This window comes from Muscardinus avellanarius (assembly GCF_963383645.1).
Source record: "Muscardinus avellanarius genome assembly, chromosome: 1".
NCBI classification, from domain to species: Eukaryota; Metazoa; Chordata; class Mammalia; order Rodentia; family Gliridae; genus Muscardinus; species Muscardinus avellanarius.
In genome coordinates, this window is record NC_137786.1 from 79,980,514 (window position 1) to 80,005,591 (window position 25,078).

General features: G+C 32.2%; 1 protein-coding gene across 2 annotated transcripts in view; it reads right to left on the minus strand.

The window, feature by feature from the left end:
* The window catches only part of ARB2A (ARB2 cotranscriptional regulator A), a gene marked incomplete at both ends in the record, with an annotated part of 396,136 nt that overhangs the window by 317,867 nt on the left and 53,191 nt on the right, over positions 1-25,078 (minus strand). The window contains 2 exons of one of the 2 annotated variants that reach the window (XM_080709998.1): positions 1,161-1,352; positions 6,985-7,050. In XM_080709998.1, the coding sequence (XP_080566124.1) occupies positions 1,161-1,352; positions 6,985-7,050 (258 nt within the window). The remainder of the gene's footprint in view (positions 1-1,160; positions 1,353-6,984; positions 7,051-25,078) is intronic. The other variant, XM_080709999.1, reaches the window with a different exon arrangement.

Sequence of the window (25,078 nt, forward strand, 5' to 3'; positions counted from 1 at the left end):
TCCTATCTAAACTTCAATTTATTAGTTGACTAGTTATTTCAATGTATTGATTGAATATTACTTCATTTTCCACTAAAAAACATCACTAATGTTAGCAACCAAACCAAAAGTAACCTTCAGGTTCATTGTACATTCATGAAAACTAGAAAACTATATAAATAACCCAAGAAACTCAGTTTGAAGCATTTTAAGAGTCCCAAAATCTATTAATAAAAATATTCTTTAGAAGCTGGCATGAGACTTGATATTATTATTCCAGAGTCAACAAAACAAAGAACATACTATCTTTGATTTATCTAAGAAGCCTTTGCAGGTTTAATTATAAAACTATAATGATGTTGCTTTTTATAAATAAAGCATATATGATATGTACTATTTCTAAATATTATTCCAAGTACATTAAATTTTTATGCAAGCTGCCACTTTACTTTCTTCTGACAAAGATTTTCTATACTCACGTATGAAAGAGATTAATATTTTGCAAAAGTTGGTTGTTCATTGCAACTTAAGAATGAGAAAGTAAAACAATAATAGCTAAACATTAAGATCTAACAATACTAAATTAGAAAAGACAATTTCACTGTTATAGAAAAATGTCTCAAACAATTTTGGTACCAATTTTTCAAAAGTTTAAATTAAAGTAAAAATGAAATAACCTGCAAATATTACAGTTCACCAGTTGGATGTTTACTTTATATATAAAGCATTTTATTTTGGTGCTCCAATTAATATTTTAAAAAGTAAAAAAAATCATTGAGTTGTTTCCACTTTACCTTCAAAGAACAAAAGATTGGTTTAAACTAGCAGATTTCCTTTAGTTCCCCACTTCATTAAATTAGGTAGGCAAAAGTTTACAAAAGTAATCATGACATTTCTGTTGAAGTATTTTCAATGTAGATGAATAAATGAGTTTAAAGGATATTTGAGATAATAAAAATTTTAGAATAAGGAAATACTAGTAAAGACACCTAAAATTGTGTGCATGGTTTTCTCATAACTGCAAAATAATGCAGAATAATCATCATACAAACAAAATCAAAACAATTCAGAGATAAGATTATGCTTAGTATATACTTTTAGAAGAGAAATGGGAAAATAGTTTGCAACACATAACAAAACAGAACTATAAAATGCCAAAAATAAAAGAAAATTGCACTTACATCCACAGCTCTCTTAATAAAAGGTATCTGTGTGCCACTGTCCAGATCTTCATTTATAATAAGCCTTCTAGCCCACTGACCTGCCCTGACAACACCACTACCATGAATTAAAACCATCAGTTTCTGTGGATTTGTCAAAGCATCCTCACTCATAAAGATAAAACTCTTTGGTTCACTCTCAGTGGCATCTACCTGTAATTAAAAAAAATTAAATAATAAATAAATGTTTTCTAATTGGACATCTACACAAATGAGAAAACACCTAATAATTATTACAAATTATTAAATGATTATTAAAGAATTCTAGAAGGAAAAATTTTTAAATAAAATTAAAATATTCATTAGAAATTAGTAACAACATATTAGGTAGATCAGCAAAATGTAATAGTCATTTAATATAAAAATATGTAAAGAAGAATATTGGAAACATGCCTCTCTTTGTTATTATTATACATTCAGTATCATATTACCAACATATACAGATGTAACTAACTTTTTTGAGTACTTCCTATGGTTCAGTTACAATGCTGTTTTAGAACATTCTCATTTAATCACAATCTTATTAATGTGGTACTATTATAGATTAAGAAATTGCAACTTAGTTCAAATAAGTTGCCCAAGGTCACACAGTTATTAAGTCTATAATTTTATAATTGAAGTTTACTGAACCTATAACAGAAAACAGAAAAGCCTAATCAGAAGATACACCAATTATCATTATCCAGAAATAACTATAAGCTTTTAAAAGAGAGGGAAGAAAGCTATTTTAAAATTCAAACCATACTATTCTATATAAATGGATTCTCAAATTTTATTCAGAATGTGAACACAGCATTATATAATAATTATTTTACAAAACAATCTTGTCTGTGTATTCTAACTTTATATACTAGTAACTTATGAGATTAATAGTGAATATTTTTATCCATTTTGATTCTGCTTAATATTTATGTCTTTAACTAGATATAAGATTTAAATTTAAAAGCCTTAAAAGATTTTATGGAAGGGATAACTTCCCAAAATTACACACTGAGTAGTATTCTATGTCAGCATTTGCCAATAACTGGGCATGAAGCCTTTGTAGAGCCAGCTCAGTGTCTGAAGCTTAAGAGTTTTGTAGGCTGGTAACATACACATCCCCACATAAAAAAGATCATCTATATACTAGCAAGCCACAGAGCTTAAGAAAAACTGTCTTCTCAAAGAAACCTTCCCTGACTACCCATTTAAAATTTCAAACACCTCTTATAATCCCAGCATCCGAGTGGCTGAGACAGGAGGATCACGATTTGCAGACACCCTCAGCTATATTTAATGAGGCCCTTTGCAACTCAGTGAGACACTACTTCAAAATAAAGAATAAAATTTAGGGCTGGGGGTGTAGCTCGAAGGTAGAATGCCCCTGGGTTCCATCCCCAGTACTGCAAAATAATTAATTAATTAATTAAAAATAAAATTTCAAACACCTCCCCAAGAATTTCCTAATCCCTTTCCTTGTTTTATTTTACTCCATAGCACATACCACAATAATACTCTAAGCCAAATAAATATATACACATCTGTGTGTATCTTTATTTACCATATGGTCTCCCTACTAGAGTGTACGACACAAAATTCTCTGTTATTCAGCTACACTGTGAGTGTCTAGAACAGAACCTGGAATGCTACAGTTACTCAGTATATAAATGAACAACAAACTTTTAGAATAAGAGGTTTTATCAAGCATCACAGATGACTTCCTTTGGATAAAAGACATTTAATTAATGTATCCACTTTAAATGGTTATAAATTTTATTTATTTGCCTGGTGTGTAAAGCATGCATTACAGATTAAACAAATATATAATTATGAAGACTTCCTAAAGAGCTACACAGTGTTAAGAACTGAAAGGACACAACTGTAAATTCATTATTAGTAGATAAAAATACAGGAAGAAAGGTGCAGAATGAAACATAATCACACTAGCTTTGCTTTATATACTATATCCACAGTTAGCAATTTATGATGATGACAGCAAATATGACTGAAACCACACAGTAAGAGAAGTGGATGAAGGAGAAAAGCTAAACTGGAGAAGATTTCCCTTCCACCTGGGAACATTACATGAAAACAGATGAATCATTCAGTTAAAGAAATGGGGGGAGAACATCATGATAACAGAAGAAAAAAAAAAAAACTAAAGCAAACCTGTCACTGTACAATAAAAGAGAAACCGCAGGAGTTCCCAAACAGCATGTCTAAACACACACAAATAAAAGTGTCTCTTAAAGTCATTGAGACCTTAGTGGATCCTGGAATGGCCATGAAAATGGCTATCTATCTTAATGAGAAAACCTGTAGCTACAGACTTCCTAGTAGGTACTAACCACTGTCTCTTTATTTCTATTTGATTAAATACTGTACTATTAACAGGGAAGTTTGGTCAACTTCTATAATGTTGCCACTTTGAAACCCAGCATAGTCGCTTTAAAATTAGAAGAAAACTTATTTTCAGAAGATAACAATTATTAATGATGCTCAAGAATTTTTAAGGGACTACAAAACAAGGTAGCCGTGAAAAAATGAATAAAAGTTTTACTTGAAAATTCAGAAAACTGACTTTGAAAATATGAGAATATAAGAATATATAAGAAAAATGACTATGATGATAAACAATGTAATAATGACTGAGTGGTAACAGAGAAATTTGATCTAGTCATTGAGTAATATTCACCTCAATTCAACGGAAAACCCTGAATCTGCAAATAGCAACTATGACTTATTATATATAAAGATAATGTTAGGTTCATATAATAAAATATCTGAATGAATAATACAATTTTTCTTTATTAACCTAATAAAGTTTGTAAATGTTTATTCCAAGGCCTTTTATCTTCATATGGTGGTAAATTAATATGGAATACATACATTCATATGGAATACATACAATGGTAATTCCAGTACACCACTTCATTTTATTGAAAAATCAATTTCAAATGCCATGAGAATGGTAAAAGGGCACAAAACAATTATTAGTAGCTAACAATCGATTTGGGTATATTCATGACCCCCAAAATTGTAATGTTTCACTTGAAAAGTTTTTGTAGAAAAGTTATTAAGGTAATTCATGTATCAGATATTCTACATAAAATACTAAAGTTGAGAGTATTGTATACCTATTTATGCAAAGTGTGAATTAAACCTAAGACACACTCATGCTTCCTTCTGTCAAAACATGGGTTTTTAAGCCGGGCGTGGTGGCGCATGCTTGTAATCCCAGCATTTGGGAGGCTGACACAGGAGGATCGCGGTTCGCAGACAGCCTCAGCTACTTAGTGAGGCCCTTTGCAACTTACTGAGATGCTGTTTCAAAATAAAGAATAAAAAATAGGGCTGGGGGTCTCACTCGGAGGTGGATGCCCCTGGGTTCCATCCCCAGTACTGAAAAAAAAAAAACATGGATTTTCAGGAAGTGCCATCATTTAAATTGAGAGGGGACGAACTTTTTAAAAATAGTTTAACAATAAAATAAAAACAGTTCATTACCAGAAAATAAAATCAGTAGTATTCCTTTAGTAAAAAAAAATCTCAAAAAATATCACTTTCACTGATAACTCTAGGATTTAAGAAAACTCAGGAGAAAAACAATAGTTATTGAAAAAATTTTGAAATAATTAAAATATCTGAACAATTAAAATATCATTCAGCAAATGTATTAATTTGGAATTTTTATTAAGTTTACAAAATAAAGGAAGTTTTGTTACCAAAAATAGATCTCATATAATACAAATGTCTCTGTGTGTTTATCAACTTTATAGTCTAAAATGAGAATATATAATCAGATTTGAAAATCAAAATCTACCTAGTCTCATGTTTTCAATAAGGAAAGTTAATGAACTGAAATGATATAACATGATCTATGCATCTATAATCTTGTGATTTGTAATGAAAATCTACTCAGACTGAAGTAAGTTTAAGAATTACTATAGAACTATAGTATAATTATAGTTATACAGTTATAAATAACTATACTATAACTATACTATAGTATAGTTAAAGGAGTCATTATTAAGTCAGGCATGGCAGTATATATCTGTAATCCCAGTACTTAGAAGGCTGAAACAGGAGGATTACAAGTTTGAGGCCAGTGTATAGTTACTTATCGAGACCCTGTTTCAAAATAAAAATAAAAAAGTACTGAAAATATATCTCAGACTTAGATTGTACCAAGATTCAATCCCCAGTAACCCCACTAAAAAATACACAGTATTAATTGTTGTATCAATGAATTAGCCTACTACTTGTAAGTATCATTCTTCAGAAACTATGTATTAAATAAAATTAACAAGAAAGAAAGATTGGATAAAGTGACAAAATTCTATCTTGTCTTTTCAGAAGACCAAATTAAATGTATGGTTTCTATACAGTAAGACAATAGATCCTAAAATTAAAACTAAAACAAGAAGTTTGGGTCCAAAAGATACTAGCATACTCATCCCAAACAGCTATTAAAATCTTGACTTTCATGTATTTCTAAAGGAAGGAAAGTTTCCAAATAAACCAAAGGTTAGCCTAGCTACTGCATAGAATAATGTTTTATTCATTAATATGTCACAAGCACTCAGTGTGTCCGGGATCTAATATTTAAATAAACATTTGCTGAATAGAATGAACCAGTGAAGGAATGATTAAAAACGTAATCTAGAAATCAAAATTACCAATAGAAAATTAAATGTAAAAAGTTTTTTCATAAACAATGGAAACAGTTATGGGGATAAATACTATTAAAAAATCTTCAACCCCAACTCCAATTTATAATAGAATAATGAAAGGAATTTAAAAATTGTATGAAAAATTCCATGCAAATAAAATTATCTATTTGCAAAAATCTTGTGCATTAAATGAACTACTTTCATAAAATCTTCCAGATTTTTACATATCAAAAAATCAGGTTGTTGTCAGGAATACCAAAGATCATCTCATGTAGCCCAACCATCATATCACACATAAGCTTATTATTTCTTAATTTAAAAGCTGAATATTTATGATTGTAATTAAGATGAAAGTGCTTTTACTTTTGAGAAGTTGAGGCTGAGAACGAACCTCAAAAATTTTCACTCCAAAATGGCAAACTGTAAAAAACTCCAAAATAGTGTTTTACCAGAAGAGAGGAAAGAATGTTATAAAACAGAAAGCACTAGGAATGAATTGGGAATATACAGGGAAAACAGCATATAATGTGTAAAAATAAAACATATTATTAAAAAAAAAAGCTGGGAGTGCTGGTGCATGCTTGTAATCCCAACATTCAGGAGGCTGAGACTGGAGGATCGCAGTTCGCAACCAGCCTCAGCTACTTAGTGAGGCCCTCTGCAACTTAGTGAGACCCTGTTTCAAAAATAAAAAATAGGGCAGAGGGTGTAGCTTGAAGGCCAAATGCCCCTGGGTTCCATCCCCATACCCGCAAAAAAAAAAAAAGTTAATGAATAATACAATAAAAAGTACACTGGTTAACTTCAAATAAAAAGGCAAAAATAAATGATTCCAGTACAATGAGAGAAAAGGAAAAAATAATAATCTTAATTATGTCATCACTTTCAAAAAATCATGTAAACCACTATTTCTTTTACTTACATTGAAAAGTGTTACTTTATAAGAACTATTATACACAATAAGATATAGTACATTGAAAAGCACTTATAATTTCTTTATCAGTATCAATGCAATAGGATATTTACATGTAAATTTATCACAATTAACCTAAATTATTTCTAAACTGAAAATTATTTTACTTGGTAGGAAAGATTTTATCTGTTATAAACACTTTATTTTTAATTAGACTTACTGGAATAGAGATTTTTTTCAAATTACAATCCTTTTCCAGGAGCTCATATACATACTTCGTGATGATCTAAATAGAAAAGAAATAACACATTAAGATGCAATGTTATCCATTATCAAGATTGACTTAAATTTTGATAAATTAGTGAAAGTAATGTTCTGAGTATTTCCTCATCTTAGAATGTTTGGCTATTACATTAAAAGACTCCTTACTGAATACCTACAATGGTTTACTTCTTGCCACTGTGTGAATAACTGTAGACCTTAGTATTAGGATAAATTACTGTAAACTCACAAAAACATACAAGATTTTCTTTTATGGAAAGAAATACTATAAAAGTATATTTTTATTGTAACTTTTTTTATTAGTGCATTTTGATTATACATGACAGTGAGGTTCAGAGTAACAGAAACAAATAGGCACACAGCCTTCAGTGTGTTTCCTCCATGTTCCACCCCACTCCCTCTTCTTCCCCATAGATAATAGTTACATTGATACATGTAACTTCAAATATGAATAAAGGATTATCTGAATTTTTTCCATCATCAGATATCCCTCTCATCGCTCACTTCCCTGCTCATATCCCTTTCCACTATTCTACTGGTATCTTCTGTCATTTGTCTGAACACTTTTTTCCTATTTTCTCCCTAGCTTTGTAATGAGTGAAAAACATATGACCCTTCACTTTCTGTAAATAACAAAAAGAAAACACCATTATATGTCATTTGCATTAAAATATATTTATGAATGCTTATAGAACCTGTTTTCCTTATAATTTCATTATAATATGTATTAGCTATGTCTTATAAAGTCTGAATCTCAACACTTCTTTTGCATTCACTGAATTAAGAGTAAAATGTCAGAGGTATTATAAGCAGGGAAAAAAACTGATCCAGGAAAGTTAACTACCAGTCAATATTAGGTTTATCGAGATAGAAATACAGTGTCCTCAAAGATGCCCACATGCCAATTCCTAGAACCTGTGAATTTTTATGTTATACGGTTAAACTAGTTTACACATATGATTAAGATTAGGGACTTGTAAGATGTGGAATTCATTTTGGACCGTCAGAAGGGCCCTCATCTACTCATGTAAATACTTAGAAGTGGAAACTTACAGAAATGCAATGTGTCAGCGAGATGCAAAATAAGAATTAAACTGGTAGTTGCTGGTTCTAAAGGTGGAGGAAGGTGAAGACAACCTGAGAAAGGTGGTAGTCTTTGGAAGTGGGAATAACCTTCAGTTTATAGCCAGTAAAAAAATGAGGCCTCAGTCCTACAACTGCAAGGAATGGAATTCAGCTCACAACTCAAATAAATAGTAAATGGACACTATTCTAGATGCTAAAACTATCTGCACTCATCTTGAATTGGGTCTGGTTAGTTTATTTTATTAAACTTTTGGCCTACAGAATTATATGATAATAAATTTTTGTTAGTTTAAGACACTAAACTGATAGTAATTTGTTACAGCAACAATAGAAAACTAAAATACTATTTTTATTTAAAAAGGAAAAGAACAAGGAAGGAGATGTCTGGAATAAGAGTGAATATTTACTAGTTTTAATGGTCATTTTAAGGAATGTTACTTCACTCCAAATTTCTTTAGATATCTATGAACAATATTTCAGAGAAAAATTTAGGCAGCAACATAAATAAAAGTCAAATTTATGAGATGAAATGAGAAGATGATTTTCTTAGAAAATTAAGATGTCAATTGCTTTGGTGCTATATTCTATAATCTAAAATAGATTCTTTATCCTGCTTTCTTCAAGGAGTCCAAAATTCTTTCTTCTATGTGTACATATTCTTTTCATTTTAGAAACTGTATATGCTTGGCTGATAATAATAATTTCAAAAGCTATGAGACTATAATAAAAAGAAGTAATAATCTACTAGTTATTATTCTAAAGGTTTTCCTATATTTTAATGCAGTAGTTAAAATTATTTTCATTCTACCTTCACTGGAAGCTAGTGGTACTATAGACTTGAAAAAGTAAACTATTAATATGTTGTTTAAACTGATAATATATATAAAGTCACATAATGACCTGTCCCTTAAACAGAAATAGCCTAACTAAATGAGATAGCTAAAATGAATGGCTTCATATTTCTGAAAATTTTCTATAAAATCATAAAACATCCTTATAGGTAAAGAAAAACAAAATTAATCAGAACTTAATTCAAATCTGAGTGCATTCTACTGCCATGGAAAATATCTAAGAAAAATAACTTAAGTAAAAAATTAAACTATGTTGGCAGTTCTAACCTTATATCAATACAAACTATAATATCATGGTTAATTCTTGATTTTCATAATATAGCATAATATAAAATTAAAAACTCCTTATATTTTGCATATAAGGCAAGTACCTATTCTGGAATTTACAATATTATCAAACCAAATAATATAATCATAAATCCACTAGGAACAGAAGAAACACTACCTGACTTGCCCAACTGACTTTGTTCTTTGAGTCCAGACTGCAGAAGAAAAGAATCATAGAAATCTATCCACGTCTTAGGCAGTTTACTCTGTTTAGAATGTTGTTAGGTAGATCACATCAACTGTTTGAGGTGACTTTCCCTGCCTTACCCCAAACCTACAACAATGGGCAAAGTGATCCTCCAACTTATGCTACTCCTCATGACCGAACATCATTATCCATCCCACTAGTTGGTTATCATTTACCTGACTGTTATTTGGTCCTAGAACAAGATGATCTGGATATCCAACTTTCATTCCTCTTTATATTCACTGGATCCTGTCAGCTACATTCAAAGTGATTTAAAGGGGAACATAAATTCTCTTTACTGTCCATTCTATCTACATATTTTGATAGAAATACATGTTTCTGATGTTTAAGAAACTTTTTATAGTTATTAAATCAAGGCTTAGAAAAAAAGCATCAAGAATTCATTTACTGCCTTCCAGATTGCAAAGGATTGAAATCTGCATTTAGAAAAATGAAAAAGAAAACATAATTTCAAAAGGTGATGAAAACAGTTATTTCTGTCAGAATGTCATCTGTGTTCAAATACTCACTAGAAATAGTGTTTAAAGATGAAAAATAAAAGGCTTAAGAGACTAATCATGCTCTAAAATTATAACTTCATTCTGATAAAAAACACAGGAACTTCTAGTTGCTAATCCATTGTATAAAGAGATTGAAAGTAGTTACTCCTGACCTCACAAAAGGAAAAAACTGAACACACTGAAATTCAACAACTTCTCTTAGACACTCCAGAGAACTGAGGACAGGACAAACTGTTTTTCAGAAAACCAGAGAGCCCCGCAAACAGATGTGGAAAATCAGTTTTCAGGGAGAAAAGAAACAAAAAGCCCAGAAAAAGAAGTTCTCAGATGAAGACAGTATTGGAGAAGAAACACTGATGGATTCATTGCTGGATGCTCAGTGTAGACTATTTTAAGAATTAAAGAATAGAATGGTGTAATTGTTTGGATTTAGATATAATGCCCCCGTAACCCTCACAGGAACAGGTAGTAGTGTTGGAAGTGGAAGTAGGGCTTGGTTTCTAAGAAGGGCTCCCTGGAGGTATGGCTTTGAGAACTCTCTATAGTTTGCTTCTCCCTTTCCTCCCTCTCAGCTTCTGGCCTGAATGTTGTAAGAGCAGACCTGATGTTATAAGGATTGAACATCTAAATCTTCAAAACTGAACAAATAAACCTTCCTTCCTCTAGGGTGTGTGGTCAGTTGTTTTGGATTATGATAGTAAGAACATTGGCCAGGACAGAAGGAAAAGCTTTTATGAGTTTTACTTCTAGAAGCCTTACAAGAGCCTCACTGTGAAGACTGAAGATAAAACCCCTCCTGCTTCTGAAAGGAGAAGAGAGTAAAAATTCTGAAATGCTTCCCAGTTCTCTGTTTTCCGTATAAAGGCCTTATCTAAGAAACACCAGAGTTTTAATGAGCTAGGAGGAAGGGAAATGCCCAACATGGGCTCTTTGAAGCAAACAATAAAAGACAAAAGTGGAGTCATAAAGAAGGATACTAGAAGACATTGAAGCCTCAAGAAACCAAACAATAGCACATGGTAAACAATGCCTACCTCCTAGTCAAATAAACAAAACTCCATACTACAGGCCTATCTACCTCAGGTCTGTTTAGGTGATATATCATATGAAACTGAACAAAACAAAAATTTGCCAGGCATGCTAAAAGGGAAACAAACAAAACAAAACAAAACAAAAAACCTCCACAGTGGACACATACCTTGTGGTGCATTGTATCATACTAAATTTCAATATGATGTATGGTTACAAGGCACCAATGAAAGTATATTAAAAAAAACAAAACTCCACAACCTAAGGAGACAAACCAAGCATAAAAAATGGAATTATCACACTGAGAATTTCAAACAATATGACTAATTATTAATAGATTTATTGGAAAAAGTAGACAATGTATAAGAACAGATGAATAATGTAAACAAAAACATAAAAAACTATTTAACAACTAAAAAAAATGCTATATCAAAATAATCTCACTATATAGGCCGGGCGTGGTAGCGCACGCTTGTAATCCCCGCGCTTGGGAGGCGGAGACAGGAGGATGGCACTGGTTTGAAGCCAGCCTCACGCATTGGCTTAGGAGACCCTGTTTCTAAATAAAAATATAAAATAGGTCTGGGAGTGTAGCCCGGAGGTAGAAGGGCTTCCAGGAACCCCAGTACCACCAAAAAAAAAAAAAATAATAATCTCACTATAATAAAAATTAAAAATGTATTTGATGAGATCATCAGGAGACTGCTTATAGCCAGAGAAGAATTACTGAGCTTAAAAAATATGTCAATAGGAAGGAGAAAAAATGGCAACAGAGAGACACAGCATATCTCACTAGCTGAAGCAAATTAAGTTCAAATACTGAGAAGGCAGTGTCTTAATAAAGAAAACTAAATTCAGAGTACAACGCAAAACAGGCTTGGGGACTATGGTGGAAGAAATCCAATAACTCTGAACTACAAGATTCACCGCAACACACAAAGAAAGGAGAAAGTAAGCTGAAGACACAGAAGGCCGCTGGGACACCGGCCCAAACAGGGCTTTTGGGACTGTAGCAATCTGAGATTGGCCCTAGAGTCTGAAAGTGGCCACAGAGCTCCAAAATCTTAAGTTACAATCTCACTCCAGCTCCTGAGTGGTACTGTTTGCGCGCCACAGTCGGCCCCCGCACAGGCACCCGGAGACCTTCAGGGACCTAGAAGTAGACCTGCTAACTATGCGAGCAGAGAATCAGCGGGATATGGAAGAGCTGCCAGAACTTCAGAGCCCCAGACTGGGCTGTCAGGTAACAGCATGAGCTCAGATGAGCCATGGGACCAAGCGAACACACAGTGAGTGTCTCCAGACACGGCGATAACTGTGGGTGCCAGTGTGCACCGATGGGGCAATTTCAACTCCAGTGTCACAGAAGGGGGATTAAGGCATGATACCTGAACAGGGCCACAAGGGATCGCTCCAAGCAAATACTAGACATTGGCATATACACCGTATATTCGTAATGTAGTAGGACTGTTATTTTTTATTTTTTTATATTTTATTTTTTATTTTTGCTGTTTTGTATTGTTTGTTTTATTTTTTGGTCTCTGGGTTTATTTTTGTTGTTGGTTTTCTGGGGGGATAATCTTTTGTTTCTTCTTTTTTTACTTATATTTGAGTTTCTTTATTTGGTGCTTTCACTTCATACCACATGGTGGTGAGTTCGTTTTGTATTATTTTATTTTATTTCTATCCTGTTTATTCTCTTAACCCTTTTTTTCTCTCTTAGTGGTCTATTTTTGTTTTTGTTGACACTGTTGTTTATATATGATGTATAATAGTTAGCCTTTGTACCTTATTTTGTTTCTTTATCCGTTTAACTTTGCTCCTTTCCCCCACTCCTTCTACAAAGTCTTCAATTTAGGTGATATACTATCTTCCCTCAAAACTTTCTCTTTGTCCCCTCATTGTATCTCTGTTTAATACACAAAGTGTCTCACATCTCCATACTTAAATGTTCCAATCAATATGAGTCTTACTATCTAAACTCCTCCCATTCTCAACCTGATACAACCTTATTATACTTCCACAACCTAATTATATTCTCTCCCTTAGCTGACTCCTGCACCCATCACCCGAGCTACTCCACCATCACCCAATCCTTACCACTCAAAAAAGTACTACTTACTTTTCTAAATTCCTACTACTAAGACTGGATTAAACATAATACCCACAAACGATGGGAAGACATCAGAAAAAAAAAAATGCCTGAGAACTCTGAAAATATGAGAACCAGTAATAGTGCAGAAATGACAAAAGTCATGAATACTGACCTATGAGAATTGTAAGAAGGGGAGTTCTGAATCTTGATCTACAATATGATGAAAGGATTTAAAACAAGTCTAGAGGAGATGAAAGATGAGCTAGAAATACTAAGAATCAGAAAGAGGTCTGGAATGAAATGAGTCAATAAATGAAGTCAGCAATAGAAAGAAATTCTGGAAGATTCGATTAAATGGAAAGTAGAATATCACTGTTAGAAGACAGTACATGCAAAACCGAAAACACAGTCAACACTATACAGAAGTCATTACAGCAACAAAACCTAAACATCCAGCAAATTTGGGAAAACATGAAACATCCTAACTTATGGATAAAAGGCATTGAAGAAGGGATAGAGGTACAGACCAGGGGCATCCGTAATCTCTTCACAGAAATAATTTCAGAGAATTTCCCCAAAATGGAAAGAGACATAGATCTTCATGTTTAGGAGACATACAGAACACCATTAAGACAAGATCAAAGAAGGACCTCCCCACGCAACATAATAGTCAAAATGACTAACATAGAGGCCAAGGGAAAGATCTTAAAAGCAGTGAGAACAAAAGGTCAGGTGACATACAGAGGCAAAACAATAAGAATCACCCCAGACTATACAACCCAGGTCATGAATACTAGGAGAGACTGGTATGACGTGATTCAGACCCTGGAAGAAAATAGCTTCCAACTAAAACTAGTATATCCAGCAAAACTACTATTCAAAAGTGAGGGAGAAACAAAAATGTTTCAAGATAAACAAAATCTCAAAAAAAAATATGATTTCAAAGCCAACACCAGAGAAAATATTTAAAGAAATAAACCATAAAGAAGAACAAAGAAACAGACTTTAGAACCAGAGAAGAGAGGAAAGTGATCAAAGGGGTTTCTAAGTAAAGAAGAAAGAAAAAGCTACCAAACAGATTACAGAACACAAAATGACAGAAAACAAGTATCTGTATTCTGATTCTTATTATCCTCTTTCTTACCACTTGCTTTATCACCAAAAAACTTATCCTAATGATCTACGCTCTCAGTAATAGAGACCTTCTTCATTTTTTAAAAACTAGCATCAGCATTCCATTGTATATATCAAACAATTTAAAGACCTACCCTATTGCTTACCTAACTACTTAAAAATAAACACCCTTCCTCTTGGTATCCTATTTATTCAAACTCTACATTCTGTGGTAGCTCCTAAGTGGGGATATAGAAAGAATGACTTAGAGAGAGGAAAGAAGAAAGGAAGGAGGGAAAAAGGGAGAAAAAGAAAAAAACACAAAATTTCTCAATAATTGAAGTTTAATATTATTCAGTATTTTCAGTTTGGCTAAACCTAAAAGGGCTCCTCTAGCATCTTTACATTAAAGAGACTACGATATGAATGGCAATGAATTGTCTAATTAGAACTAAAGCACATTTACCCTGAATGCATATCCTTTTAAATCAGAACTACTTCTTAAATTTTACTAAAATTATTTCTATCTAATCTGTATTTTCCCCTTAAAACCTTTTATATTTCATTCTCAGTGGGTACATTCTAATCTTTAAAAAGTCTTTTGAAGTAACAGCGTTTTCATCATGTTTTTGAAATAAAATTCATTTCTCCAATTTTCCATTGGCATTCTCTAAGGTGCTACTCTATATCCCAACTGTCAATCATTTAAATCAGGCTCAGATCATTTTTATGTTTTCCTTCTACCTGCTCTAGACAAAACCTTTATCATATCCCATCCTTTCTTCTCAACAATCAGATTCTTAAATAACTAACCAGAGCCCCAAACATGTAAATATAGCAACTATTGGTAACTCCTATTGATTTCTCAGATATCTTACATGTTAAAATATTTATTGAGGCATCTCATTATGTTCAAACAGAGCCTATGTGTACATAGCCAAAGGTATTCCTCTTCCATGTTGTTAATTACCTCTATAAATGACACTGCCAACCACCCAACTGCCCAAGCCATTCTCCTACAATCCTCACATCCTTCCAGCTAATACATTTGTCCCTTGGTATCTACTGGGAAACTAGTTCCAGCACTCCCATTGATAACATGTAAATGGTTACTATCCTATGTAAATAGCATGTATATTGTTGTGTAATACACTATATTCTTTAGGAAATATGACAATAAATAAAAGTTTGTATATGTTGAGTACAGACTCAATTTTTTTTCTAAATACTTTCACTATGTGGTTGATTGAGTCAATGGGTACAGAACCCAGAAATATGTCTAAAGGAATATCTCTATACCTCTCCATCTCTACTATCATCATTCTAGTCTTGTCAACATGTCACATCTCTTGCTTGTTTCCATAGCCTCTTAACATATCTTGTAGTATCTAATACTATCTCCTTCAGATCTAATCTCCTCTGGGCAGGTGTATTTCCTTTTAAAAAGTACATCTAGTATTTTCTAGTGTCCTTACAACAATTTCCAAATACTTCCATCCTTTAAGGAACAACCAGATCTGTCACTTGCCAAATTCTCAAGTTTAATACCATATCATTCACCTGATTTAGTCTTTGCAAATGATGCTGTGTTCCTTTCTTTAAACACTCCTTTCATTCTTTGACTTTTCAGGTTTAATATTTTCCTTGGCTTGCCCCAATCTATCCTTTAAGATATAGCTAAGAATATTGTATTTCTCCTTCCTAAGACATATCATTAATAATGTCATTTCCAAGTTCTATTCCTGACACTAGGCTATAAGCTTTTGAAAGAGTATCAGTTACATATTCACCTTGGCCTGAATGCATAGTGCCTAGCTCGTATATATTGTGAATGGACAAGGCAGTTTGATGTTGTCTGAATAAATAATAATAATAGAATATTTGCATGGCACTCACACTGACATGAACTTCTTTAATAAATCCTTCAATAGATATAGCTTAATCTTCATAAAGTAAAGATCCTCCTAAGGGCCTTTTGGCACTTGAAGGTTATATAACCCACCCATGGTCACACAGTTAAATAAGTCATGGAGTCGGGATTCAAACCTAAGTAATCTGCTCTGGAATCTATTATCTGAACTTGTATGATATTTATTCTCATATTATAAAGTCTCTCCATAAATAAAGATGCTATAGGAAAATGGTATATAACCAAATATTAACATTATTAACCTAATATTAGCAGACAAGAATAGAAGCAAAAAATGATCATTAATGTGATATAAATCCCTTCACAGATAAGGTAGGCTATGTAAATTTATATGAGCTTAGTCTTAATATCAGGTATATTCAGACTATCTTAACAGGAAGAACCAAAGCCCAGTTTTTTTTTATATTTCTGTTAATAATATCAACCTCCATATTTCAAAATCATGAAGATAGTTTCTGAACTCATACACTCAATGTAACACTCTACCAGGTTTTTTGGGGGAAAAATTCCACTAACTTTATGATCAATTTCTTCTCTGTTAAAAAAAAATAGTATACTAAATACACTGTTATACTCTTTACTTCTTACTCTTTTAAACATTGGTAAATAATAATAAAAATTATCCCAAAGGAAGATAGATATGTTTGAATGATTTAGTACATAAGGAAACACAGTATCATTCACATATGAAAGGCAGAAAAATAGGTGAAAATGAAAAGTTTAGGAATAGATATCAGTAAACCACAAAAAAGAAACAAGGTATAATCCAGATATTGTGCACGGGAATAATAAATTTCCTCTATATTACTTACTGAACCAAAGGAAAAGCACTCATATAGGACCATTGTGATTAGGGAGAAAAATCAGGTCAGCTGATAAAAATGTACTGGCTGTCTAAGAGTAGCCTTTGCTATGCCATCTGAAAGCCTAAAGTAATTTGTGACTGAGATAATATCAGCAACTATATTATAGCTTAAGAATATGTCTATCTTTTATCAAAAGAAAATAATTATTCCCTACAATGATAGCAGAAATAAAATGATACAAAATAGTATCTCTACTCTCCTTTTACCTATCTGCATGAAGAGTTTTAACAATTTAATAAGACAAGCCTTTCCTAAGCTAGAAAAGAAGATGATTCTAGTGATGATAATAATGTGGATTCTATTGCAAAGTACTATTCTATGAAAGAAAGTCTGTCTTAAGAGATTTTCTTTCTTAGCCACTGCCAAAAGGAAGAAGAGGAAGAGACAATGTCTTTCAGTCTTCCTATTTCTACTACAGTATAATAGTATAATAAATTCAGTTGATTTTTGTTCAAAGTTATAGCATACTTCCCTTCTCACTATAAACAACTAGACACCTGTATAAAATGAACTAGAATCTCCAGAATTGTGAGAAAATGAAATCCTTCTTCCTCTAAGTTTTACTTGTCAGGTATTTGGGTTACATTGGCAAAAATGCTGACTACACAAACTATACCAGAAATACTAGAGGAAATTCTTTAAGAAAATGATTCCAGATGGAAACCCAGATATACATATAAATGGAGATACAATGTTATGAGGCTCTCATGTTATATGTGGAATGGTATAATTTTATTTGAAGTAAAACTGTGATGTTACAGATGCATATTGTAATCGCCCTAGCAACTATTTTTAAAATAAAATACTGAGGTGGGACATGGTGATACAAGCCTGTAATCCCAATTCCTGGGAGGCTGAGAAAAAAGGATCACAGATTCAACACCAGCCTTAGCAACACAGTGAGACACTCAGTAATCTAGTAATACACTTTTTCAAAACAAACAATAAAAACAAAAATGCTGGGAATATAGTTTAAAGATAGGATGCCTCTGTGTAAAATTCCCTGTACTACAAAAAACACTAAAATTAAAAAAAAACCAAAGTATGTTAATAAAACAACAGAAGCAATTAAACAGATTATAACTAAGTATACAACAAAGTCAGCCCTCAGTATCTACATGAGGTTGCTGGGGCTGGCTGGAAACCTGTGATCTCCTATATCCTCCCAAGTACTGGGATTGCAGGCATGCACTACTATGCCCTGCTAATCTTTTCTTCAAGTATGAAGAAACAGAACATAAGTTATTTATTCCTAAGTACAATTTAAGACATTTTTAAAGTAGAGTTCATTCCAAAAAAATCTATCAGGAGAAAAAATTGTCTCTATTTCTGAACCCACATAAGAAATAAACACACCACTCCAGCAGCTTTGATTAACTCCCTGGGTGTGAGACTTTGCAATACAATCCAGTAAAGGAGTACCGGCGGCTGAGATCACCACAGACTCGAGATCCAGAGCACCCTAAGTGAAGTCGTAGTGACCCAGGGAATGCACAAAATTCTGAAATCATAGGAAAGAGGAACAACAGTAGAGCAATAAATGCCCACAACCCCATATTATCAGAACCTAATAACAGAGAAATTCAGAGATCTCCAGAAGATCAAATCAGGAATATAACTGTAGAAATAATACAGTACCTTCTAAAAGAATTTAGAGAGAGTCTAAACGAAATAAAGGATGCAATCATTGAGGTAAAGACCTCAATTCAAAGTATAAATAATCGATTAGACCACATGGAGAATAGAATCTTGCTCCTAGAAGATGATAACTCCAAAAATGAACACATAATTTATAACTTAGAAAAAATATCAGACAGCAGGAATCTGACATTCAAGAAATATGGGCCCATTTTAAGAGAGCTAACCTAAGAATAATCGGAATAGAGGAGGGAAAAGAAGGTGAAACCAAAGGGATCAATAATCTCTTCAAAGAAATAACAGCAGAAAATTTTCCAAACATAGAGCAAGAGGTCGATACACAGGCCCAGGAAACTTATAGAACTCTATTTAGACAGGATCAGAGAAGAGGTTCTCCATGCCACATAATTGTCAAAATGACCAATGTGGAAGCCAAAAAGAGAATTTTAAAGGCAACAAAAACAAAAGGCCAAGTGACATTCAGAGGAAAACCAATTAGAATCACTCCAGACTTCCCAAACCAAGTCATGAAAGCCAGAAGGGTGTGGAGTAACATATTCCAAACTCTGAAAAAAAATCAACTTCCAGCCAAAAATCTCCTACCCAGCAAAACTATCTAGCAAATTAGATGGGGAAATGAGAAGCTTCCATGACCAACAGAAACTGAAGGAATTTATGTCTTCCAAACCAGCGCTAGAGAAAATACTCAGAGATTAACTACAAAGAAGAAATAGGTAATACACACCAGAACCAGACAAACAAGATTTTCCATCCAGCAGACTACTAAGCAAAGAAGAATAAACAGTATCTCAAACAGAAATAAAATCTTAACATGTTAGGAAATAAAAGTTATCTCTCAATAATCACACTGAATGTAAATGGTCTCAATTCCCCAATAAAAAGACATAAAGTGGAAAAATGGATTAAAATCCAGAATCCATCCATCTGCTGCTTACAAGAAACACACTTTACAAGTAAAGAGAGTAACAGACTCAAGGTAAAGGGCTGGAGCAAGGTAATTCATGTGAAGCAGCCATCGTAACAAATGTCAAGTAGTATTTCACTATAGTTATTTGTATTTCCTCAATGATTAGTTATATTATGATAATGATGAGTGATATTCATACGTTTATTGGTTATATAAAAATCTTTGGAGATTCATTATTTACTTTAGTCTTTTATCTATTTCTAAATTGTATTGTTTGCTTTTATTGTTGATAATTTTTAGGATTTCTATTTGGAATATAAATATACCTTCAGATATAGCATTTGGAAATATTTTATCTCATTCTATCAGTAACTTTTAACTCTGTTTACATTGTCTTTGGATGTACAATATTTTGTTTTATTTTTTTAGGAAGTTTGTTTGTTTATTCCTTTGTTGCCTGTGACTTTGAAATCATATCCAAGAAATCACTGCCAATTTCAATGTTATGAAGTTTTATGACCCAGGTTCTCTTCTAAAAGTTTATAGTCTTAAGATTTACATTTAGGTCTTTTATCTATTTTCAGTTAATATTTATATATGGTGTTAGGTAAGGGTCCAGTTTTATTATTTTTCATGTAATTATTATTTTTCAACAATATTTAGTGAAAAGATTATTATTTCCTTCACCAAATTTTCCTGGAAACCTTGTCAAAAATAACTTGACCATATATGGAAGAATTTATTTCTAGGCTTTTTATTTTACTCCACTGGTTTATACATCTGCCTTTATAGCAGTATACTACACTGTTTCAATTATTGTAGATTTATAAGGTTTGAAATCAGAAAAAAAGCTTTGTTCTTTTTCAAGATTGCTTTGGGTATTTAGAATTCATATTTCATATTAGTATAGATTTTTTTCTGAAAAATAAATAAATGTATGATGGTTTTACCTTAAAAGAATAAGAAAAAAAATATCCTCTGGTAAGAAAGAAAGCAAAAAGAAATATTGAAAGGTTATCTCTAAGTGATCAAAAGCTTGGTATCAGACAAATGAATCGGTTATGTGAGATTATCATTGTTAATTTTGGATAAATTGCTATAATATTAGATGTCAACCACTAAGCCAAGCATGGAAAGGAGTGATAGGGAGGGAATGGGGTGGGGATTGGGTAGGGGCTAACTGGATGATATGTGCATGTATGTCTACACAAGTTTTTTTTTTATCCCATTATGATATATGAATACAGTGTACCAATAAAAAAATTTTTTTAAAGATCATTAAAAAAAAAACACCACTCCAGTGATCACAGAATTTTAAAAAATAATCTCCAAAGGGCAATGTATTAGTTCTATGAATATATGTTAGGGAAATTACTTGCTAATAAAATAAGACTTCTTAAAGTGAAAAAAAAATTGTACCTTTCATTTAGTACTTAGTTTGTTGGCTAAATGAAGACAAACTATAACATTTTACCTGAAATATATGTGTGATTTCAGTGATATCTGAAAGCTATTTTACTATATAAACTATCTGCTTTTGATAGCCTCACCAGCTGGTTCCATTTGCCCAGAGAGACAGCTGTTTTTTAAAGTTTTCCTAACTCAGCACGTTTCCAACTGTCAGTTCTAACTACATGCAATCCCATAGTGGCAAAATTCTTTAAGAGAAATGGCTCATTAATTTGAATCTAAAAAGTCCACTCTCTTCAGTGAATTCAAATTAAACTCTACAGACTTACTAGCTAATACAAGAATTCCCCACATGTTTTTATTGTGGTTCTTTTGCACTGTAGACTCAAAGTAAAATATTCATATAATCTACTATAAAATTTTTTGATCAACCCTAGAAGTGTAGACATAAAAATAATAGCGGATGTATAGCTTTAAATTATGAATTACAGAGCTATTTTCATAAAATCAGAATTTCCAAATAAACACTTTTCTTTGTAATATAAATAAATAGCTTACAACTGTACAAAGATTAATTTGGACAGTAAAACTCAAATTTCAAATGTACAATGAGTTCTTAGAAAATTTCTGGTAACAAATGCAGGCCTACATATACAAAATTAACATCACTAATCTTAATACCATGTATGGAGAAGGGGAGAGATTGGGTTGGGAGCCAAAGGGAAGCTCATACATGTATGTCTATATTACTCTGAACTTCAATGTGATAAATAATTATAATACACCAATTTTTAAAAAAGAACCCAATAAGATGATAGAGAACAGTTTCAAAATTGGAAATGATCTGGGAATGTAGCCTGGAAGTAGAAGGGTTTCCAGGAACCCCAGTACCACCAAAAAAAAAAAAAATCATAAAGTAAATATACATGTATACCTTTATAAAATCATTAGAATAATGAAAAAAGCCTCTTTAAAAACTTTTGGGCAGCTCAATGTTTGCTGATCTCAAACCTGTGTGAAAATGAAGAAATATTAGAATGTTCAATTGGTTCTCAAATTTGTAGGGTTCTCAATACATTGAAGTGTCTCAAAGCTTCAATGGCTCACAATTCCAAGTCAGGATTTTTATAGTGGCCTCTCCAAAATATTAAATAAAAATCATCATGCATTCTTCTCTAATCATTGACTTCCAATGTTACAAACTACCCCAAATCCATAAATGAGACTGTGTTCTTTGAATTATATGCTCGCATTTCACCAATCTTAATATTCAAGCAAATGATACCTTGGAAATGTTCCTCATATATAAAAGCATAAATTTGTCATTTTAAGAAGCAAATAATTATATATAATATAATCAGTAATATCCTATTTGGAAGCAAGGTAAAATAATTCTAAGCTTTCTACTTTTAAGTTTTCTTTGTGATTATAGTGATGAATTTGGTATTATTCAATGGGAAGCCCAATCCTTCCTGTCAGGTAGGTGGCTCAATTAACAAATATAATAAGAGAAGCTAGTATGTGCCAGTCATTGATCCAGAAACTCGCACTATAGAAGAAAAAAAGGCAGGTATCTGCTCTCTGAAGACCTACAATTAAAAGTAAACACGTAGGATAGTATTTAACTTTGTAGACTACATAATTCCTGGCTAAACCTTTCACCTCTGGTTTTTGAATGCCAAGTGGATCTGCAAGCTGCCTTTATTTCCCTGTTGTCAATATGCCCTATTTTTTTAAATATTTACACAAAATCATAATCATCAAATATAAGTTGTCTGACCAACTTGTGCTGAAGCTTCAAGGGATGTCTAATTCAACTGAAGTATATTTTTGGCAAACAAATATTTCATCTGTTCAATGGCTTTGCCCCTCAGTTGACTGCAATACAAGCTTTGAATTAAGTATTCTAGGAACTGAATGGTAGAGTAAAAATGAATACTGAAAACCCTTCCCAAGAAACCAGTATAACTTCAATTAGTTATCCTGTTTTCAATATGATATTTTAGAATGGGAAACAAATGTGAAGTATAAACAAAACTTCACATAATATAGTTTATATACTTATCAATCAAAACTGATATTTCATCTTAGGTTTTGGAAACCTAATGCCTATAAACACTTTTGAAAACTTGTCTTCCTTTCTTCAAGACCTATCTTCTCCAACTCCTAGGAAAAGTTAGCACTACAAAAAGGAGCTCAATTTCCTTGAAATATATAAACTCCTAATTCAAGATTTGATAAACTTATATAGTCAATTACTTTCTTATTCAGATGACTTCATCTGTAAAATAAACCAAATATAACTTTCTGTATTACAAAACATTTAAAAAATGAATATATAGTCAATGGCTTATACTAGTTTTTCTTAAGGTATCCTTTCAACTTTAAAAACTGTTACAATGATGCCCCCAAATATACAGTTAGAATAAATTAACTTCTATAATTTTGTATAAATTCTTATCACACTGCAAAGTAATTAGAATACCACTGTTGTGATCAAAAAGTGCATAAATGCCCAGAGAGAAAATGCCAATAATGTATGTGTCTGTGACTAATACACACATACAAACACACACACACACACACACACACACACACACACACACACACAGTGTATGCACTGTGAATCTCCAAAGGAAAAATAGGTTCAATGAACAATTTGTGCAGGCCCTCTCCTATAAAATCCAGAAAGAAAACTGACAAATTCATGAAGAGGAATAAAATAAAAAGCATAATGAGATGGCCCATCTGCTTATGACATAATAGTCAAACATGGTTTTTTAGAATTTTTCCCTTTAATTTGACAAAATGTTCTTAAAACCTAGAGAGTATTGAGATGAGGATGTGGGGTAGGGGAGAGAAGGTATCAATTATCGGATACTATGGAAGTCAAATATTTTTATCTTTTTTAGTAATAATGGATATAATCTATTTTTTAATTTCCTTATTTCTAAAATCCTAATCAGTTGTGAAGAATGAATGAGGGAAATAAAAAGATGAAGAAACTTAGAATATACCCATGATTCTTCTGGCTCATGTAAGATATATTTGTAAAATATTTGTGTGTGAAAACAAATTACATATACTGAAAACCACATTTCATGCAAAATATACTTTGCATTAAATATCTACCTGAATAAAGATTTTTTCAGAGCACAGAAAGATGATAAAGATCTAGTACAAAAGGACATTGGCTCAGAACAACATACCAGATGAACATAAAAGGTTAATTTTAATAATCAAATTCATAATTCATCTAATCTAGGAAATGCCAAGAATAGTTTAAAGAGATATTCCATTTAACATGAACTAATGCACCAACTGTCTAGTAAGAGTGAGGATGACTAAATGATTCTGAAATACAATATGTTTGTGTTTAATGACATCAATAGACATGTAGGAAATTCACAACAGATTATTTACCAAGTTAACTGCAATGCTTATAAAACCATTACTAGGCTACAAATCTCATTCTACTATTAGAACTGACCAGGATCCAAGAAAAGAAAAACAAATACCATAAAACATATTATTCTTTTCTTAGACAGGTATATTTCAGTGCAAATACAATTTTAAGAATGTTATGCTTTTGTTTCTGGCACAGAAAAACATCTCTAAGCATTATTCATATTATTTCTCTCCCCTAAAGTTAACATACTTTAATGCCATATGGGTACAAATTTACTTCTGTTCATTTAAACTTGTAATTAAACTTCATAACATAGAAAACTGCTAAAGTAAAATAATCTCATTCCACTGAAAGGCATTTTTTTTTTCTAAAATAACATGGGTGATGTGCCAAATGGCTGGGGTGGTAGCTCATTATACCTTCAGAGAGAATCCAAGTTTGAGGCTTATCTCGGGTTCTCAAATGCAACAGCAAAGCCTTGGAGTATTACCCAGGGTTAGAGAGGGCAGATCAAATGTCTGTATTGAGTGACTCTACTCTGAGGGATACTAGTTGTTTAGTAATCTAATGAGTAATGTGCTATTAATCTCTACTGATCAATGCATTTTATTATAACTTTATTAAAAAGTCTATGTACCTAAA